The 19,518-nt window shown below is 41.1% G+C and overlaps 1 protein-coding gene across 3 annotated transcripts in view; it reads right to left on the reverse strand.

Annotated features, from left to right (window-relative positions):
- The window catches only part of LHFPL3 (LHFPL tetraspan subfamily member 3), a 466,692-nt gene extending 457,177 nt beyond the window's left edge, over positions 1–9,515 (reverse strand). For all 3 annotated transcript variants that reach the window (XM_036327590.1, XM_036327589.1, XM_036327588.1), the window contains exon 1: positions 8,850–9,515. In XM_036327590.1, coding sequence (XP_036183483.1) covers positions 8,850–9,276 — 427 coding nt within the window. In that variant the 5' untranslated portion in view covers positions 9,277–9,515. The remainder of the gene's footprint in view (positions 1–8,849) is intronic.
- Positions 9,516–19,518: the final 10,003 nt, after the last annotated feature.

Genomic DNA, 19,518 nt, shown 5'->3' on the forward strand with positions numbered 1-19,518 from the left:
GTTGAAATTATTAACCAGTTTAAAATTATCTAAAAAATACATTCTTATTACTTTGAGTCATTACTCTAGACAAATAAAATGGAAGAGCTAAACCCTGTTAATACAAAATTAAACCCTTAGCTGAATATGGTGTTTGTTAGTAATGTACGATGTCCATTATAGAAATCACAATGGCATTTATACAATACTGTGTGAATTCTAAAATGATTCCATAGCCATTATCTTTCTTGATCCTCAGAACAAGACAGGTCTGGCATATACAAGTAGTGAAACAAAACTATCCTTTAACTTGTATATTGTGAGTTTGATCTTTCTGTCTACTAAGTTTTCTGAATACTAATCACTCCTCCAGCCCTGCTCTCTTTAATGGTAGCAGCATTAATAATAACAGTAATTATAGCTAACATTTATTGAGTGCCAGCTCCACTTTTAAGCGTTTTACATGGATTAATTCAATAATCCTAGAACACAGAAGATAGGTATTTTATTTAAGGTCATTATATTGAGGAACTCTAACTCTGGATATCTATGTGTTTGTCTAGGATTATACCATATTTGCCTTCTGCTTTAATTTTACTCTATTTTTTATTTTTCCAACATTTACTTTGTTGGTAAATGCTCAGAAACACTTGGTTAACAGATGATATCTTTAATATCCGTGACTTGTAATCTCTTTGTATGTATCTTGAATACAATTACATAAGACTTAGAAAAATAACATGAAAAGTCAAGAGCAGTTAGATAACTTACCCAAAGTCATCCAACCAATAAGTGGCCAAGCCAAGACACAAATCTTACAACCACTTCCCAACTCTGATGCCTCCAGAAGCTGCCAGGTCTATCATTACCTTCTGTGTGACTTGGTGATCCCATCCACCATCACCACTTTCACCACCACCATCAATAAGCAAGTCTATTAAGAGCATTTCTGCATTTGATTCAGGACACAACAGATGATACAGAGCCATTAATGCTGACATGTGCCCTTGTCCTGTAGGATTCCCAGTCATAGATTGAAAGCAATGAGATCAGAGATATAACCAAGGGGACAGTGTGGGCAAAGAACCACACAGGCTCTAGGTTCAGGAACTGGAAAGGATGGGATGAGGAGTACCTTGTCACACCTAAGCATGTTGGAAGAGGGAAATCTGGTAAACATGTAGGCAATTATTTTCTCTGTAAATAGCAGTCCCTTCCTTCTGTATCACGTTGATGCAGAATGGTGAACGTGCATATTGAAGACTTATACTAAATAACTGTACATTAAGTTGGGAGGCAAAAGAAAGTGGTAGAAATAGTGCTGCACTGGGAATCGGATGTGTGTTAGTCTCAATTTTTCCAAGATGTAATTTTGGCAAGACTCTTAATTTCTTTCAGACTCCAAGGCAGGAGTCTGAGTACAATTTTTAAGCTTCAATTTCTTCATCCTCAACAATGGGCATTATAATATTAAACCTGTAGGATTGTTGTAAAGGTTAAACATAATAGACTAAAGCTTTTGCAAATAGTGGTTCCTCAATAGTATTTACCATTATTATTTATAAGTAAGTTTTAACATCCACCCAACTTATAAAAGTGTATGAGTCAATATCAATTTGGCACTTGTTTAAATGTTTGCTTGGCTAGACTGTTGCTCAGAGATGGACCATGCCATTTTCTATAGCATGAATGCCCAATAAAATCACACCTGGAAAAATAATTCTTTTCAATAAATCCATAATCTAATTGGGGCGTACTAGCAATAAAAGTCATTAATGGAGGTGAGAAAAGCAAAGCAAAATGTCTCAAATTGTTTTGGCTACATATATTTTACCTACTCTACACTCTAATATAAAATTACCTATAAAATGGTACAAAACTTTCACAATTTTCCAGAAAAGAGAAAATTATTTTTCCAAATTCATACTATGTCTTCATTTTTCTGGACTAGTGTCTTTCAAATATTTTGACTGCAGCCCACAGTAAGTACTACATGATACATCGCAATCCAGTGCGCGCACACACACATAAATATTTTAGGAAATAAAGGTTTCATAAAACCCTTATTATCTATATTCATATGTTCTATTTTGTTTTAATCCAAGTTTTAATGCTGATCACTTACATACTGAATTGATATCAGGACCCATCAAAGTGTCACCAACTATATTTGTAAAACACTGCAGTACAGCATTCCTTTTCCTATAAAGATTTTCAAAAAAATACCAACTAGTCAGTACTACACCTTGTCCAGTTAACTGGTTAAAATGTGAATATTCAGTTAACTAATATTTGGTATTCCATAGATCCACAATATCCCTGGTTATTATCTGAATCTTAGATAAATTCAATTAATCTAGCTTATACTATACATGTTCTTAAAATGTTCTGTAAATATATTTACCCTAGGTGCTCATTGTCAGTTCCCTTTCCCCACTAAACGCACTCTATAAATCAATTTAGCTTCACAATCTGTAACTAGATTTCCAAAGAGAAACTATAGAACGCTTTTTATCGAATTTTACAATGATCTTTCTTTCTTAGGTTTGCTTATTTTAATCCTCCATTCCCATCTACCATACAAGAAGTTCAATCATCTCTCCCTTGAATACCTTGATCTTAGAATCCATTATAACTCCCAGCATGAGGGAAGGGGGTGGAGCCATAATTTTTCTTTCTTGGTAATTGAGATTTGCACACAGCTTTGCACTGTAATACGCATTCCAGCTTTCTGCTTGTCCTGTGTAAATGCATTTTTAAGCATTGATTATATCAAATTCAACAGGCTTTTGATGTTATCAAATTCCACAGGCTTTTCCACCTTGAATTTTTTTCCAATTTTTTTATTCATCCTTCATTTATTTTTGGTGTCACTCTTCTAATCCCTGTCATTCTTCACAGCTGGTTTTCAAATACTGAGCCTTCTGACAATGATAATAGACATTTCCGATTTTGATTTTATGTCTCACTCTTAATCTTCATTAAAACAACAAAAAAAGGGGGCTGTACAGAGCACTCCCCTCATAGACTATGTGCACAGATAGTCTCAAGACTAGACCAGTGATGGCAAACCTTGAGCTCAGTGTGTCAGCATTTTGAAAAACCCTAACTTAACTCTGGTGCGTGTCACATATAGAAATTTTTTGATCTTTGCAACCATAGTAAAACAAAGATTCATATTTTTAATATTTATTTTATATATTTAAATGCCATTTAACAAAGAAAAATTAACCAAAAAAAATGAGTTCGCGTGTCACCTCTGACACGCGTGTCATAGGTTCGCCATCACTGCTCTAGACACTTAAGTAAATGGGCCTACGACGCATTCGGTACTAAAGCTAAAGGTGAGTTCCCTTCAAACTCCGGTTTGCCATTCTTTTCTAATAGGGAAAAAAAATATGGAGAATACTCTTGATTAAGTTATGCATGAAATCTTTCCTGATCAACTATTATTTATCATTCATTTTACTACCTTTCACTATTCTTCCGCTAGCTCTTTCATTGATAAGCCATAATCTCAAGACTTCATGCAATTAGACTAACTTCACTCAGCCTGTCATTTGCAATCCCTTCTCCTATGAAACACATATATACAGTCCCTACCCTGCCGGAGACCTGGTTTTATTAGGCTGGAGAAGATGTCAGAATCCAGGTTTGTGAGACCAATTCAACAGTTTCATGCCAGCAACTCTATTTCAGAAAGGTTTGCTTTCTTCTTTCATCCTGTCCAAGAGAAGTTCAATAAGATTCATGTCTAGACTGATCAAAAATTTATTTATCTTCTTTTTGTAAGCCACTCATTTTTCTGTTCTACTTTAGGAAAAGAGATGAGAAATGTGCTCAAGATTATAGTTAGGACAATTTAACTATGAATGGTACAATGATCCTGTGTAGTAGGAGTGTCATAGAATCGTGGCTATAATTTGAGAGCTGCATGATATTAATTATGTGAACATTTAGCATTCTGGAAAAGATTGTTTTTGGTTTATTTCTTTTTTCAAATGCCTCAGTGACTTTTCATAACAGCTTTATGTCTAAGTCATCAAATATTTTATCTACTATTTGCTAAATGCACCAGCCTCTTGTTTTCCATTGTTATTATTTTCTTGTTATTGTTAAGAATAAAGGTCAGTTCCTTGGTCTTTCCTCGTATCCAATAAAAATTCCAGTTTACTCATTATAAAGAAAAATCATATTAATTAAAGCTGGTAGTGACCCCCAAAGTTCAAATCTATTATGCAAATTACACTTTAAAATTCCCCTAGTGCCCGGCCAGTGTGGCTCAGTTGGTAGTGTCATCCCATGCACCAAGAGGTGGCTGGTCGATTCCCAGTGATCTGAAGTTCTTTCTACTCCTCTTTGCTCAGTTTATCTCACTGCACCACACATAAAAGTGCGTTGAGCCACATACTGCAACTATAGCTATATGCTCTGCTGTTTCTTTTTCTTTATTTTTTTTTTAAATTTTGTTCACTTTGAAAGATTCCTAAGGTATGCACATAAAATGTAATATACTGACCTGGCCATCTGGATTTTTTTTACTGGGTCAGAGCCTCATACCATACATAAGCAACAGCCACTGAATAACTGTTTCATGTTAAGCATCTGATACCACATTCTGGTTAGGTATGTAAGTATGTGTGTATGTATTTATGATTTATAGAAGTATATAAGTATCTTGTTAACACTCACAGTGGATAAAAGCTGTTAAATATGCAGCCTTGCACTAAGGAAAAAACATCAACTGATAGTATATATTATGAGTTATATGGATCCTGTCATTTTTCACACATAGTCACTCAAAATCTCACTGTTATAAAAATCATTTGTTTTGCCTGGTCAGTGTGGCTCAGGGGTTGAGCATCAGCCTTTGAACCAGGAGGTCACAGTTCAATTCCCTGTCATGGCACACACCACAGGGTATGGGCTCGATCTACAGTAGCGGGCGTGCAGGAGGCAGCCAATCAATGATTCTCTCTCATCATTGATGTTTCTGTCTCTCTCTCCCTCTCCCTTCCTCTCTGAAATCAGTAAAAATATTTTTTAAATCATGTTTTGACATTCACATTAATGTATTTTCCCTCTACTCTTTGTCATATTCCTGTCACATGACATAAAAATAAACAAACAAACAAAAACCCCACCAGTTTCTAAATTCTCATTTTCAAATAATTTCCCTATAAGTTTGACTTAGTAAATAAAATATTCTTAAAAGTAGAATGTGTTGTTAGGAAATGAAAACTGCCCTCAGTGGTGGTATACATTCTTTGCTCTGCATCTGGGGAAGTGTTTAAAGTACTCTGGCAGGGGAACCTTCCCCACCCTCACCCCCACCCCCCAAAAAATGGTCATTATGTAACTGAATTTGGGAGGGATTAGCAGCTCTTTGAGGCAAGATCTTGCTTCCTCATACTGCTCAGCATCAGCCATTGCTAAGAACTGGCGTTGGTCCTGAATGCTGAGTTTGCAACTTGAGTAAATCCCAACCTTGTTCCCTTTTCAGAGCACAGGCATCATAACTCCACACACACAGGGCCACCCATTTGAGCAGGCTTGGCGGGCTCCCTGACACGTCAAAGAAGAGCACATCTGCCCAATGCCCAGAAAGGAGAAACGGGGAAACCATACTCCTCCTTCTGGATTGTTCCTGAAAGCACATGTATTATTTTTATGTCGTCAGTCTTTATATCAGGCATGGCCCATAAGTATACGACCATATCCAACAGTAGTGCGACTTTAGCTCCTAGTTCTGAAGTTTCACTCCACTGAGGTTAATAATGAGTTAGAGGGGAGAGCAAGAGGAAGACGGCAGATGTTCATAATAGCACCGTTAATTATATAGAAGAGCAATAGCATTGTCAGGTCCAATAAACTAAGTACTTTTTCTAGTTTATTGTTCAGAATCAGAAAAAGAATAATTCTTGATGTTGTATTGCCACAAGAAAATCTCCTGCCTCATCACCTTCGTGTATCATTTCATATGGGATTTTATATTCTGCCTGACTTTAATTAATGATACTACTATATTAAAATGCCTACATAACTAAATACACAAGTTAATCACTTGACTTTCAATGAGAGTTAAACAGTCTCTAAAGAGCAAATGGTACATTAAGTCTCTTTCATAGCTAGCACATTACACTTGAGTTAGCCTTGGGACAGTTAAAAGTATGAAAAGTCTCCTTAACATTAAAAAGGAATAGTCTAAATGCTAGAAACTAAACTTTGAAAGTAACTTATAATACATTATGTTAAATTTCTTGTTAGTGTCACGAGATTTAAAAACAAAACTACATTAGCCCTATAGGTTTGGCTCAATGGATTGATTGTCGGCCTGCGGACTGAAGGGTCCTGGGTTCGATTCCGGTCAAGGGCACATGCCCGGGTTGCAGGCTCGATCCCCAGTAGGAGGTGTGCGGAGGCAACCCATCAATGATTCTCTCTCATCATTGATGTTTCAATCTCTCTCTCCTTCTCCCTTCCTCTCTGAAATCAATAAAAATAATAAAATAAGATACATTATCTAATATATTAAAAAAACAAAACCACATTAAATATGACATTCTTCATAAATATCTTCTGTAAACCATTCCTCAGAAAAATATGTGGATATAATTGACTGATTCTTAACTGCCCCATTGTCATTATCCATTCTTTTTAATTAATATACTTCATTAATAAAGTTATGTCTTTCTGTGGTTTATCTAGAAATAAAATATCAAATAAATTGCAAATAAAGGATTTTAAAAGTATGTCTAGAACTTAAGGACCTATACCATTCCAAAAATGAAGTAAATGTCCTTGTGTCATCTTTAGTACAAAGGCTACCATCACATTTTGCATTGACATATAGGAAACAAGGTAGTATATTTATGTAAAATTTCTAGAAAAAAAACATTATGTTTCACTACCGCAGAACAAATTATTTTTGTGTATTCTATTCCAGGAAGAGGAAGGAAAAACTATTGTAATAGTTGCAGTTTGTATTAACTTCAAAGCTGGTAACTCTTTTCCAAAGATAGCTTGCTTTCTTCTTAAAAGAAATTTTTAGAAAACCCCTTTGGTTTAGAGTACAAAAATCTGATTAAAATAAAATATTTAGAAATATGTTGTTGAGAAATCACTTGCAAATTACAGTCAGACCTTTAAAAATCAATCTAATTTGAATCACCAGTCTAAATAGGTCATTTAACTTAGAAAAATTAAAATGAGTTGCACAGGGTCACCTCTTTTTCTAAAACACCTGCATCCTCATGTCCTATTGTCTTCAACGTCAAGGTTAGTCTGCATGTGAAATGGCCATAAAAGTTTACATTATATATGAAAACAGTGGGGGGTGTCGGGGATGCTTCAAGAAGTTTCGAATGGAAGGACAGAAGGCAAAGCAGAGAACTCTTACATTTCAGGAGGATAATGGTATGTGTGTGGGGGGCCTCTACTGGTGCTCTTCTCTTGCCTTTCACATGGGGCACATTCACAGTTCATGGCAAATCACATGCAGCTCATACAAACTTATTACAAAGCGCATACTTCCATTCTCGTTGAGTCTCCCACAAGCTTCTCTTATATCAAACTGCCAATATAAGATCATGAACCTGATCTCTCCTGTCCAGCACCTTTAAAGACTTTCTCATTCTAGGACACTCTGGGAAACTCAGGGGTCAAATCCCTACTCCCCAGAAAACCTTCCAGAGCCTAGAAATAACTGCAAAATCTTGAAGGTAACATCTTTGAAGTGTGAACGCCATCAAATAAAACAAAATACACATGAGAAAAAATTGGCTGCCTGAGATGGCCTTGGTCCCTCCACGCCAGACCATCCATAAAACCAAAAGGACCGCGACAATGCTGGAAAAAGAGGGTGTCAGGTGTCTGAGAATGGACTCTGCCTGCAGAGGCAGGGCACCCCAGGTGGCTGGCAGAGAGGGAATAGGCTCCATGGCAGGTAGAGAAAGAAGTCAGTTTTGTCTCATGACTCTCCAAAGCCACCAGGAAATGCACCACATCCTTTCTGGGTGAAAAGTAACTTTGATGCTCAGAAGGAAAAAAAAAGAAATACTTTCATATTCATTCTCCAGCTAACAACCATCTATCCCCAACAGGCAAAGAGTGACCAGTGATGCTAATGAAACAGGTTTTCCTCTCTGCCCATCTTCCTAAAGCCACTTCCCAAAAATGAGACCTTGATTCTCTCAAGACCCCTCTCCGTGGAAAGATGGAATGGAAGCACCTGTGCTCTGACAAGGACGCACACCCAAGACTTGACCTCGGGGAATTGCCAAGGAACAGCTCTAAGCTACCTTTTTCTTAAAAGGGTCAAACCCCAAACAACTCGGATTTATTCGTCTCCAGATGCATGATAACATTTTTGTAACTGCCTGGACCAGAGAGAGAAACAATTCCACTCCAGCCACCACCATTCCACACACATGGACCAACGACAGAAACCGTCCCGGAGACGGGCAGCGCAGGCTGACTCCTTCCACGGCAACCTCTCCAAATCGGCTTTCCGCCCCGCCGTGCCAGCCCCTCCTTGGGGCTTCGGTGCGCGCCCTGAACTCGGCTTCTCCCCATTCTCAGTTCGGAGTGGACTCGGCCCTGCGCACGCCCTGCCTCCGGCGGACCCTTAGGGGCGGCGTCCCCGCTCTTGGGAGGTTCTCAAAAGCCCCAAGACAAGTCGCTCGCGCCGGGTCCGGGAACCCCGGGGTTTCCGGCCTCCCGGGGTTCCAGCTACCCCGGATCCCCACGCCTGAGCGGATTAAGTTGCTCGGCCCCCAGCAGCGATCACAGCCCGGGCCCCTCCCACTCCCGCCCCTCCAGCTCCGGCGCCCGGGGGTCCCCCGCCTCGGCGGAGGTGAGCGCGCACTCACCGGAGGTGAGCTGCATCCAGGCACAGATCTTGTACACGGTCGCCGTGTTGCAGAAAAAGAAGAGGGTAAAGCAGATGATGCAGGCGATGATGAGCATCATGGAGAGGCCGATGAAGAAGGAAGCGGCTTTGAAGGCGCCGGAGGGCAGCGTGGAGAAGTCCGTGAAGCTGCCCCTGCAGGTCAGCTCCCGGGAGAAGCCGTTGCCGATGCAGTAGTGGAAGAGCCCGAAATACCCGGCTTGCGGGGTGTCCACGCCGTCGCCGATCCAGTAGGGCTGGATGAAGCACACCACGTTGACGATGGCAAAGCAGATGGTGAAGATGGCCCACAGCACGCCGATGGCCCGCGAGTTCCGCACATAGTTGGTGTGGTACAGCCTCGCAGCCTCCTGAGCCGGGAGCATCGCGGCGGCGGCGGCTCCGGGCATCTCCCCTCCGCCTCCTCGGGCGCCGGTCCTCCGCCTCCCCCGCCTCTCCGCGCGCAGGAGACACACTCACCGAGCCGCGCGCTGCAACTCCCGTGCCTCCGCCTCAGCCCAGCAGCGCCAGTTTCAGAGTCCGCATCCTCGCTCCCGGAAGGAGGGCGGGGGAGCGCCGAGCACCCCTCCGGCTCCCCTGGCACAGCCCCGCGGCCCCCCTTCCTCCCTCCTGGCCGGGGCGCCAGCCCTTCTCGCCACCCGCCGCCCCTCTCCCCTCCGCGGCTGCAGCTGCTGCAGCTGAAGGCGAGAAACCCCGCGCGGGGCAGTGTGGAGCGCGAGCGCCCGCACCCCCACCCCGCTTCGCGCCTTCCGCCCCTCCCCCTTCGCTCCCGGTTCGCGGTCCCGCCGCCAGGTGCCCGGGTGCCCCGGGGCGAGGAGGACTTCGGTGACCCTGGGATGCCCCTCAGGTGGCGGGCGGGACTGGAGCCGGCGAAGGGGAATCGCGGGAGGGGACGGGAACACCCACTGGGATCCTGGTTGGTGTTAGGGACAGGGCGCGCGAAGCGGGATCGGAGCATTCAGCCCCGCACAGCAACGTGCTTCGACCTCTGCATCTTTGCAAAGCGCTTGGGGAGCGAGGCGGGTGCTGGCGAGACACGCCAAGGGAGAGCGGACGTGCTGCCGCCCCTTAACCCACCCACCCACCCCCCCCGACACACACACACACACACACACACACACACACACACACACACACACCACGTACTGACTCCGAGACACTTCCCCGTTAGGACCACAGAACTGCCTCTGGCTAACTCCTAGGCTGCCTCCAGTCGACAAGGTGGAGACCAGAAGTTGGGCAGGAGCTGGCAGACAATAATGTAAAAGACACCTCAAGGGTGGTCTCAGATCTGTCCAACTGGGACCCACCTCTCTGTTTTCCCACCTCTCTGCAGCCAGATGAACTGTAGCCAACCCATGCCCTATACATTCTTTTCAGTCAGGTCACTTTCCCCACAAATTCTGCCACAGACCCGCCACAGAGGGGCTTCTGAGGCATGGAAGTGACACAGTCACGGAAATAGTTTGACTGAAAACATTGGGTAGTGTGGCCAGTGTTGTATTTCTTACATATGTGCTGTGCTGGGTGCTAAAGATACAACAAGGAAGATAGGTGACTTTTCATTTTCCAGGTATTTCTCCCTGCCCCACAACCCAAAGCTCCAGTAATCACAATTGTTTTCAGAGTAATTTCCCCTGAATTATCCATAACACAGCTTCTTACATTTGCATGAGGCATTGTTGTTTTATACCTGCACTTGGTGCTGTTTCCTTAGCTTAATGTTTTCTCTTTCCAGTCTTTCTATTGCTCTGTTAATAACCACTGCCTTTCAGACTCCATTTCTTTATTACCATGAGTTACTTATTGGTTCCTTCTGATTCTAATTTAAAAACAAAACAAAACAAAAGCATGTAATCCCCACTCAAAACAATGGAACCAGAAGGCTCGATAGCAGCAGCAGATTTGAGTAACTAACTCATTTTGAACCATATGACCACTAAATTCTCTGAGCAGAAAGGAGAGAATTCTGTTAGAATTTGACCCCAAAGTTTACACTTAATTGCACACTTTATTATAATGCAAAAACAGATGTGAACAGAGTCTTGCCTTGGTGCCCAATCTGCCTACCTTCTTACTAGAGCAGTGAGAGACAAGAGATACTAGGGGGAATATGAAACTACCAGGAATGAGTAAGAAAGCTTAGAATGGTTCAGTTTGGGGGGGAGAGGGAGTAAGCTCCAAAAGGCATTCAGCTACATAAATTACTATTATATGGAAGAGGGGTCACACTCTAAGGCAGTGGTTCTCAACCTTGGCTGCACATTAGAATCACCTGGGAATCTTTTTAAAATCCTGATTTCTGGGCCTCATCATTAGTAACAGAATTTCCAGAGGATGAGGCCCAGAAATCAGGATTTTTAAAAGATTCCCAGGTGATTCTAATGTGCAGCCAAGGTTGAGAACCACTGCTCTAAAGGATGAAGATTTGAGATTGTATGGGGAGAGAAAGGGAGAAAGTAGAAAAAAAAGAAATATGGGGCACACAAGATAATGAAGGGCTGAAACTTGGAAAGAATTTTTAAAATGGAGTCTTATATTCAGCTTTTCCTATAGGTATGAAATGTGGATATTATAGTTCAAGGCAGGAGTCTGGAAATCAAGAGGACAGAATTAAACAGTAGCATGAGACATGGAAGTTTAGGTGACTAAGAATTTCTTGCAAGTATGGTTGTAGAGACTCGGGTCTTTTAAAAATCAAGGCATTTGGGGGAGGTGGGAAGGATGACCTAAATATGAGCTGGCCCAGTATAACACCAGCAAGTCTCTAAAAATATAATTTGTGATGATGCATCATTAGTGCATTGGTGGCAATGGAAGGTCAGAACTTCTGTTAAGTTTCATTAGTCTTAACTCCCCTAAAGTTACCAGTAAATCTGAACATCAGAAAAGTTTTAACATGGAGGGAGAAAGAGGGAAGGTGATAGTAATCGGATATATGGGGCCATCTGGCAGGTCATGTGTCCCAGGCTCAGAGACAGCTTAACAGCATGAATGACAGTAATTTCCAGTAACTCTCCCAAGCCCTCACATCTCCAAACCTGCTTGTAGGAAGTGGTCTTTCTTCAAAATCAATACTTAAAAAGAGATCTTACTATTCCCATGGGGTGGTAGAGATGGCAGTTTGCTAAGAGGGGAACGGCTGAGAATCAAAAAGCCCACTTAGACCTCAGTGCTTAAATTGCCTTTATAGGACAAAGAAGAGACTGGCGAGTGACTCAGATTCAAATGCTGTGATTCAAAGAGCTTTTCTATTTGAGTCATGCCCAAGGAGAGCCTTATTCTTGTTCTAGGTTTGGAATTGCCTCTGGGTTCGTGCTTAGAATCACTATGCCAAGAAGCAGACTCAAAATGGCTCCTCTTTTCAAGAGCAACTGGGAACAGATCAGTGTTGGTGTGTTCCTGATCTAAAGTGACCCCTCCCGAGGTGAGGAATCAGTCAGGGATACACTGAACCCTACCAAAGGCCCTTCTTCATTCCTTTATCCTGCCCTGCACCACAGCAGATTTCCAGAATGAAGCAGGATTTCCCAAGACTTGAGATTAGAGATAAGCAGAACACCTGTAAACATTTCGGTTGTCACCAATGAAGGCAGGTTGTTCTACATCTTCCCACACTCCTCCGTTGCCCATCTCCAACTTTGGCTTTGGCAACCAGGAACCCCAGAAGTAAACCTGACCCTACCTTTACTCTAGAACTTTCTCTGGCACCAGGCAGACTTGAGGAGTTCAGGCAGCTAAGCATCTGGACAACTAATGCTATTCATCAAATATGATGTGACCAACCAGGAACACTGTTTTGGGCAAGAGGAAATAATCAAACTCGCCTGATTCATGCTAAGAAGTTACTATTGATAGAAAACTATTTTGAAACTATAACGTGATTCATATGTGCTACATAACTAGTAGAAGTTAGTGTCATTGAGAGTATCAAATTAGCAACACTCAAATCTCAAACTTCACTGTTAAAAATGTTTTTCTCTCATTGCCACAAAGTCAGTAGTGAGACTCGCTCTTTCCCCTGTGTCTTAATGCATGTTAGTACTATAAAAGCGAAAACAATGGAAACTTGGACTGTGTGACACTACTAAAAAGATTCTGGATGAATTAAAGGACTAAGTGTTTTTATCCCAAACTAATCTGGAAGTGTGAAAGCCATGGAGGGCAAGAGACTCCAGATCCAGACCCAGCGCCATCTCTGCGTAACTGTAAGAGCCTAGGACTCTTCGGGCTCCATTTTCTCCTCTAGAATTATTGCAAGGGAGAGGGCACGTCAGATGAATTGCAAAGTCTCTTTCTATAGTAAAATTCTATTCTATTCTACAAAGACTATTCCAGAGTGACTTTGCAAAAAATGACAAAACCCAGTACTTGAAAAAAAAAATGACGCAAAACCTAACAAGAAAAATCAGACTCCAGTGATGCAGAATTTTTATTTAAAATCAAAAATCCCTTCTACCCTAGCCAATATTGCTCAGTGGTCAGAGTGTGGGCCTGCATACCAATGGGTCATGGATTCCATTCCCAGTCAAGGGCACAAGTGCCCACCAATCTCTTCAATGCCTCTCTCTCTCTCTCTCTCTCTCTCCCTGCTTCCCTCCCTCCCTTCCACTCTCTCTAAAAATCAATGGGGGAAAAAATCCTCAAGTGAGGATTAACAACAACAAAAAAAGAAAATCCCTTCTGAAATCCTACTGCTATTTTTTATTTTTTTTTTCAGGCAATGGGTACTTTGTGTTCTCAGGTGAGTCCTTGCTATGACCTTGGGAAATGGAGAAAGAGATGATTTCTAAAATCTTTTCATTGATTTCTGGTGCTATCACCAAGGTCAATACCAGATCCCATTCCAGAATATAAAGATTCCAATAATGAAGCTCTTTTCACTTGCCAAGGCTTTCCTTCTGCCCCTCTCCCACTTCAGTTTTCTTTTTACAGCTTTTCAGAAACACCTTTTAGTTCATCAGTCACTAGGTTAGCAGTGGCAATCAGACTCAGACAGAGTGAGTGTTCAAGGTCCGTGCAAATCAAGATTCCGATACAAGCTCTGATTTCATTGCACCTCAGTCTATACCCCTTTGCAGAGATGTTAGCGCTACACGTGAAAAGAACTGGGAAATAGGAATATCAGTCATTCTCCTTCTTTCCCTTTTTCCTCTGTTTTGAATTGGATTCTGTGTAAGAGGCACCCCTTTTATAAATTCTTTTCACTCTTCCAGAACCCAGCTAAGAGCATAAGTTGTTTTCTCATAAGGCTAATCACCTCCACAGGCTATGCTAGAAAAACCATCTCTCTGTTAACCTGGTAAGTCCTTGATTATTTCAGAACAATGCTGTCTGAAGGTAAGTAGTGATCTCTATTGAATAAAATACGATGAAAACAGGGTCATCACTTCAGTATCATTTTTAAGTCTATAATGGAGCAATATTATATTAAAGTTTTAAGTTTAATGTGTAGGTTTGTTCTCTAGTACTAGATAATTGTTCTGATCTTTTACAAATATATATATCTGCTGTTCATCTGAACCTGCTTCATGAAGTTTCCCACTCAAGGTGTACCTTGGTTGAAAATCAAAGCCTTCATTTAGAACAGTGGTTCTCAACCTTCCTAATGCCGCGGCCCTTTAATACAATTCCTCATGTTGTGGTGACCCCCAATCTCATTGTTACAAATTGAACATAATTAAAGCATAGTGATTAATCACAAAAACAATATGTAATTATATATGTGTTTTCCGATGCTCTTAGATGACCCCTGTGAAAGGGTCATTCGACCCCCAAAGGGGTTGCGACACACAGGTTGAGAACCGCTGATTTAGAACATCTGCCCTAGTACATTCAAATTGGGACTCATATTTTAAACCACTGCCTGGATTGTCAGCTGAAGACATCTTTATCCACAAAGCTTATCTTTTGAGTCACTCAAGTCTCCCAAACCTCAGTTTCAGCTTTTCTGAGAATCTACCCAAGCCACAGATTATATATTTTAAGACTTATGACCCCAAACATCCCTCTATACGTGAAACAAATCCATCTAGATGCCTTCCTTTACTGCTATAGTGACACAAAAGTATTCATCTTGATAGTTCAGTGCTTTTGTTGAAGAGGCACATTTTTAGCCCATATTAATCAGTGTTTGCTGCAGAAGCAACACAAATGCTCAGTGGCTTATGACCACAAGCATTTACTTCTAACCCACACCACATGATGGTGCTGGTTGGCTAAGATCCTACTCCAGGCAGTGGATCTGACTGCAGGTCTGCTGATATTGTCATTCTGAGGTCCAAGTTGAAGGAACAGCTCAATCTGGGACATGCTGTTGGCCTAAGGACCGGCATATAAGAGGCTGAGGCAAATTATCAAACTTTATATAAAACTTCTGCTGAAATATAGCATGCAGCATGTCATCTCATATTCCATGGGGCAAAGCATATAATACAAAGAAGCTAAAAGTGCTAGGGATATAAAATCCCTTTATGGGAAACAAATGAGTGAAGAATCAAGAACTTTAATCAAATTTATGACATGCATTCTCTGGCAACACTTTCACCCCAACTTACTTTTCAAATGTTTTCTGAAAAGAACAGTTGATTTTCGCTTAAAGACCATCACATTTTAAATAAATACTTCATCCTCCTCACTCTTTTATTGAGGACTCTGCGTCTACTTGGTGTGGGTTTTTCCCCCCCTCCCATGGAAAAATTAATAAACTGAAAAATAAATGTCCCCTGAGAAGCTAAATTCAAAATGAATTTAACTTTACACTATTCAGATATGATATATGATTCTGCCCAGTGAAGTGTGTTTGATCAGAAATGGCATTTATTTTCAAAATGGAGTAAATTTATGTTACCTTCTCACAAGCCTACAGTATTTTCCACACTTGAGTTTTGAAAAACAAAAACACCCTAGTGTACCCGTAGTAATGACTTATATAAGTATTATTGTGATGTTACTTAAATGTACAGAGTAAATATTATAAGCATAAAACTTCATTATCTAAACTTTCAGTCAGTGCTTTCTCTTCCCCAAAACAACTATAAAACTGAATGAAATTGTCAAAAAAGCCATTTCAAGGCCCTGAAGGTTGACCAAAAGCAAATAACAAATTGAGAGGTGTTTATTCATGAAGAACTTCTGAAATTTGCATAAGAAAAGTGAGACTCAGTGGTTTTCTTGCCTGGAGTAGATCCCTCCCTACTTACCCCCAGCTCAGTCAGCATATTGTTTTAGCCAGACAGGACAAGCAGTGAACATCATCAGCTTCTGCCAGAAGGGAAAGGCTTCATTCAGAGTAGAGGACAACGTCCATGCCAAGCAACACCCCGTCGCTGAAATTAACAAGCAGAATAGGGAATGAGTGTGGAAAACCCATCACTCTCCCAGCCTGAGGTCCCGCTTGGGACAAGCAGTGGAGTAGTCAGAAACTTAATGGACATGAGAGAGCCATAGGAAAGCTAGATAAGCCCTCCCCTGAAGAATGACATGCACACTCATGGGAGCCAAAAACAGGATTTGGTGGAAAGTAAAACCTGAGGAAGGCTTGAGAAGTACCTGAATCCACTGTCAGAGGAAGGAAACTTTACAGGCTTGATGTATTTGAGCATAACCATTGCCCCAATCATTGCCTGAGTGCTAAGTGATGCAGACTCAGAGGAAACCAGGATAAAAAAACTACATAAGAATAATAATTTAAAAACACACCATGAGGGAAATAAAACACACCATGAGGGAGACAGACTCTGAAGGTTAGTTCAGGCAAACTACTGGCGAGGGTGGGGGGAATCCCTCAGGAGAGACAAATTAGGATCTAGAATTGCTATAATTTAGTATCTTTAAAATGTTCACTATCGATGAAAAACATTGGAAATCCAAGTAGGTCAACAAATCTCAAGTAAGATAACCACAAAGAGATCCCTACCTAGATATATCATAGTTAAACTACGAAGATACTGAAAACAGCAAGAAAAAGATTCATAGAACACTAGAATGACAGTACAATTTATGGCAAATTTCTCATTAGAAACAATAGAAGTCAGTGGCATTGGAATGACATATTCAAAGTGCTAAAAGAAAAAATAATTGTAAACCAAGAATTCTATATTCAGGAAAACTGCCCTTCAAAACTAAATATCACTCAGCAGTTTTTAAAAAGGAACAAATTATTGATATGCTAGGAGGCCTGGTGCACGTGGGGTCTCTCGGCCTGGCCTGTGGGGATCAGGCCCAAACTGGCTCTCTGACATCCCCTGAGCGGTTCTGGGTTGCAAGAGGGCATAGGCCAGTCTGAGGGACCCACTGGTGCATGATTGGGGCTGGGAGGGTCTGCGGAAGGGCTCTAGGGCATGTTCGGCCTATCTCGCCCAGTCCCAATTGGGGCAATTGGGGCCGTGTTGCCCAATCCTAATTGGCCAGACCCCAGCAGCAAGCTAACCTACAGGTCAGAGCATCTGCCCTCTGGTGGTCAGTGCGCATCATAGCGACTGGTCAAACAGTCAAATGAATGGTTGGACACTTAGCATATTAGGCTTTTATTATATAGGATGCAATAACCTGGGTGAATCTCCAGTGAATTATGCTGAGTGAAGAAAAAAAAAGTCTATCCCAGGGTATATACTGTATGATTCCATTTATATAACATTGTTAAAATAACCAAAGTATAGAACTGGAGAACAGTTAATAGCTGCTCAGGGTTAAGGAGGGAAGGGGTATGGAAGGGAAGTGGACATGGACATAAAAAGGCAACTGTGGGAGGGAGAGGATCCTTCTGCTGATGGAAATGACCTGTGTCTCCACTGTATCAATGTCAATATCCTTGTTGTGCTACTCTACATAGTTTTGCAAAATGTTACCAATTGGAAGAGACTGGGTAAAGGGTATACAAAAATATCTCTGTATTATTTCTTATAACTGTATGTGAATCTATATGTCAACATAAAAAGTTTAACTTAAAAAGTTATATGCAGCCAGAACCGGTTTGGCTCAGTGGATAGAGCGTCGGCCTGCGGACTCAAGGGTCCCGGGTTCGATTCCGGTCAAGGGCATGTACCTTGGTTGCGGGCACATCCCCAGTGAGGGGCGTGCAGGAGGCAGCTGATCAATGTTTCTCTCTCATCGATGTTTCTGGCTCTCTATCCCTCTCCCTTCCTCTCTGTAAAAAATCAATAAAATATATTTTTTTTAAAAAAAGTTATATGCAAAAATAAACATATACATATTTTAAACTTAAACAAAATTAGAGAATGGGCCAAACACTGCAATGAAAATATGGTGATTGTCAGACTGGCTGGAAAACAATCCATGAGCTGGGAATGGATAAACAAAATGCATTTTATCTATACAGCAGAATGTCTTCAACCACAGAAATGGAAAGACAAAAAAAAGAATACAAGCTACAAGATGGATACATCTCAAAAGCATTATACTGAGTGAAAGACGTCAGACACAAAAGATTCCATTTATAAGAAATTTCCAGAAAAGAAGAACCTTGAGAGACAAGATTAGTGATTGCTAGGAGCTGGAGGTGGAAGCAGGGACTGACTTCAAATGAGCACAAGAGAGCACTGAGGGGAACATTTTAAAAATTTTTAATGTTGACACAATTGCAGGTGTCCCCTTTCCCCCACCTGTGCCCACCTCCACACACCCCTGCCTTCCCCTCCCTTGGCCTTCACCAAACTATCGTTCATGTCCATGTCCATATCCATGGGGTGTGCATATATGTTCTTTAGCTAACCCCTTCACTTTCTTTTGGGGGACATTTAACAGTTCTCAAACTAGGTTATGGTGATTGTTGTACAACTGTAGAAATTTACTAAAAAATTATTGAACTACGTGCTTACAATGGTTACATTTTATGGCATGTAAATTATACTTCAATAAGACTGTTCACAAAATTGAATTTAAATTCCTAATTCTTATACCTCTTTAAAAACCTGCTCATGCAATGATCAATCCAAAAGAAATTTACAAATTAAATATGTCAAGCCACTAAACTAATAAAATTCGAATTAACATTTGCAGAATATAACTGTAAAATTTAAAGATACTACCTAATAAACATCTTTTTCTTAAATGTTATTTATTCACTTATACTAATCAACTTTATGCAAGTTGATATGCATAGAAACAAGATAAACTCAAGTAAGTTCTCTCGCACTGTGAGTGTGGCCATGGCTGCTATTGTACAGGCTTTGTAGAGGCTGCAGTGTTTAGACTACAAGGTGCTCTGCGGCGATTCAGTCCTCATCACTTTTTTTCCCTTAAAAAAGAAAACTACTGTAGAACTTTCCTTTGCACAGTTGGACAATACTGTGCTTTGGCTTTCCTTGGAGCCTAGCATCACTCACTAGAATGTAAGCTCCACAAGTTCAGGAAATTCTTTCAGATGCCATTGGAGGGACAAAGGGGAACCATCTAACTAGCCTGAGATTCAAGAAAGCTCCCTGGGTGAGGGAATGGAGAGAAGTAAGAACAAGCAGAGAGAATATTATAAGAAGAGAGAATGACAGGAATGAGGGCACTGAGGTAGGAGAACTTAGAATCAAATAAGAGGTTTTCTTATTCATTCTTCTGTTCATTCATCCATTCATCCTTCCAATAAACATTCATTAATTATCTCTAAAATTCTAGAT

This window comes from Myotis myotis, unplaced genomic scaffold (genome assembly GCF_014108235.1).
Source record: "Myotis myotis isolate mMyoMyo1 unplaced genomic scaffold, mMyoMyo1.p scaffold_m19_p_11, whole genome shotgun sequence".
NCBI lineage: Eukaryota > Metazoa > Chordata > Mammalia > Chiroptera > Vespertilionidae > Myotis > Myotis myotis.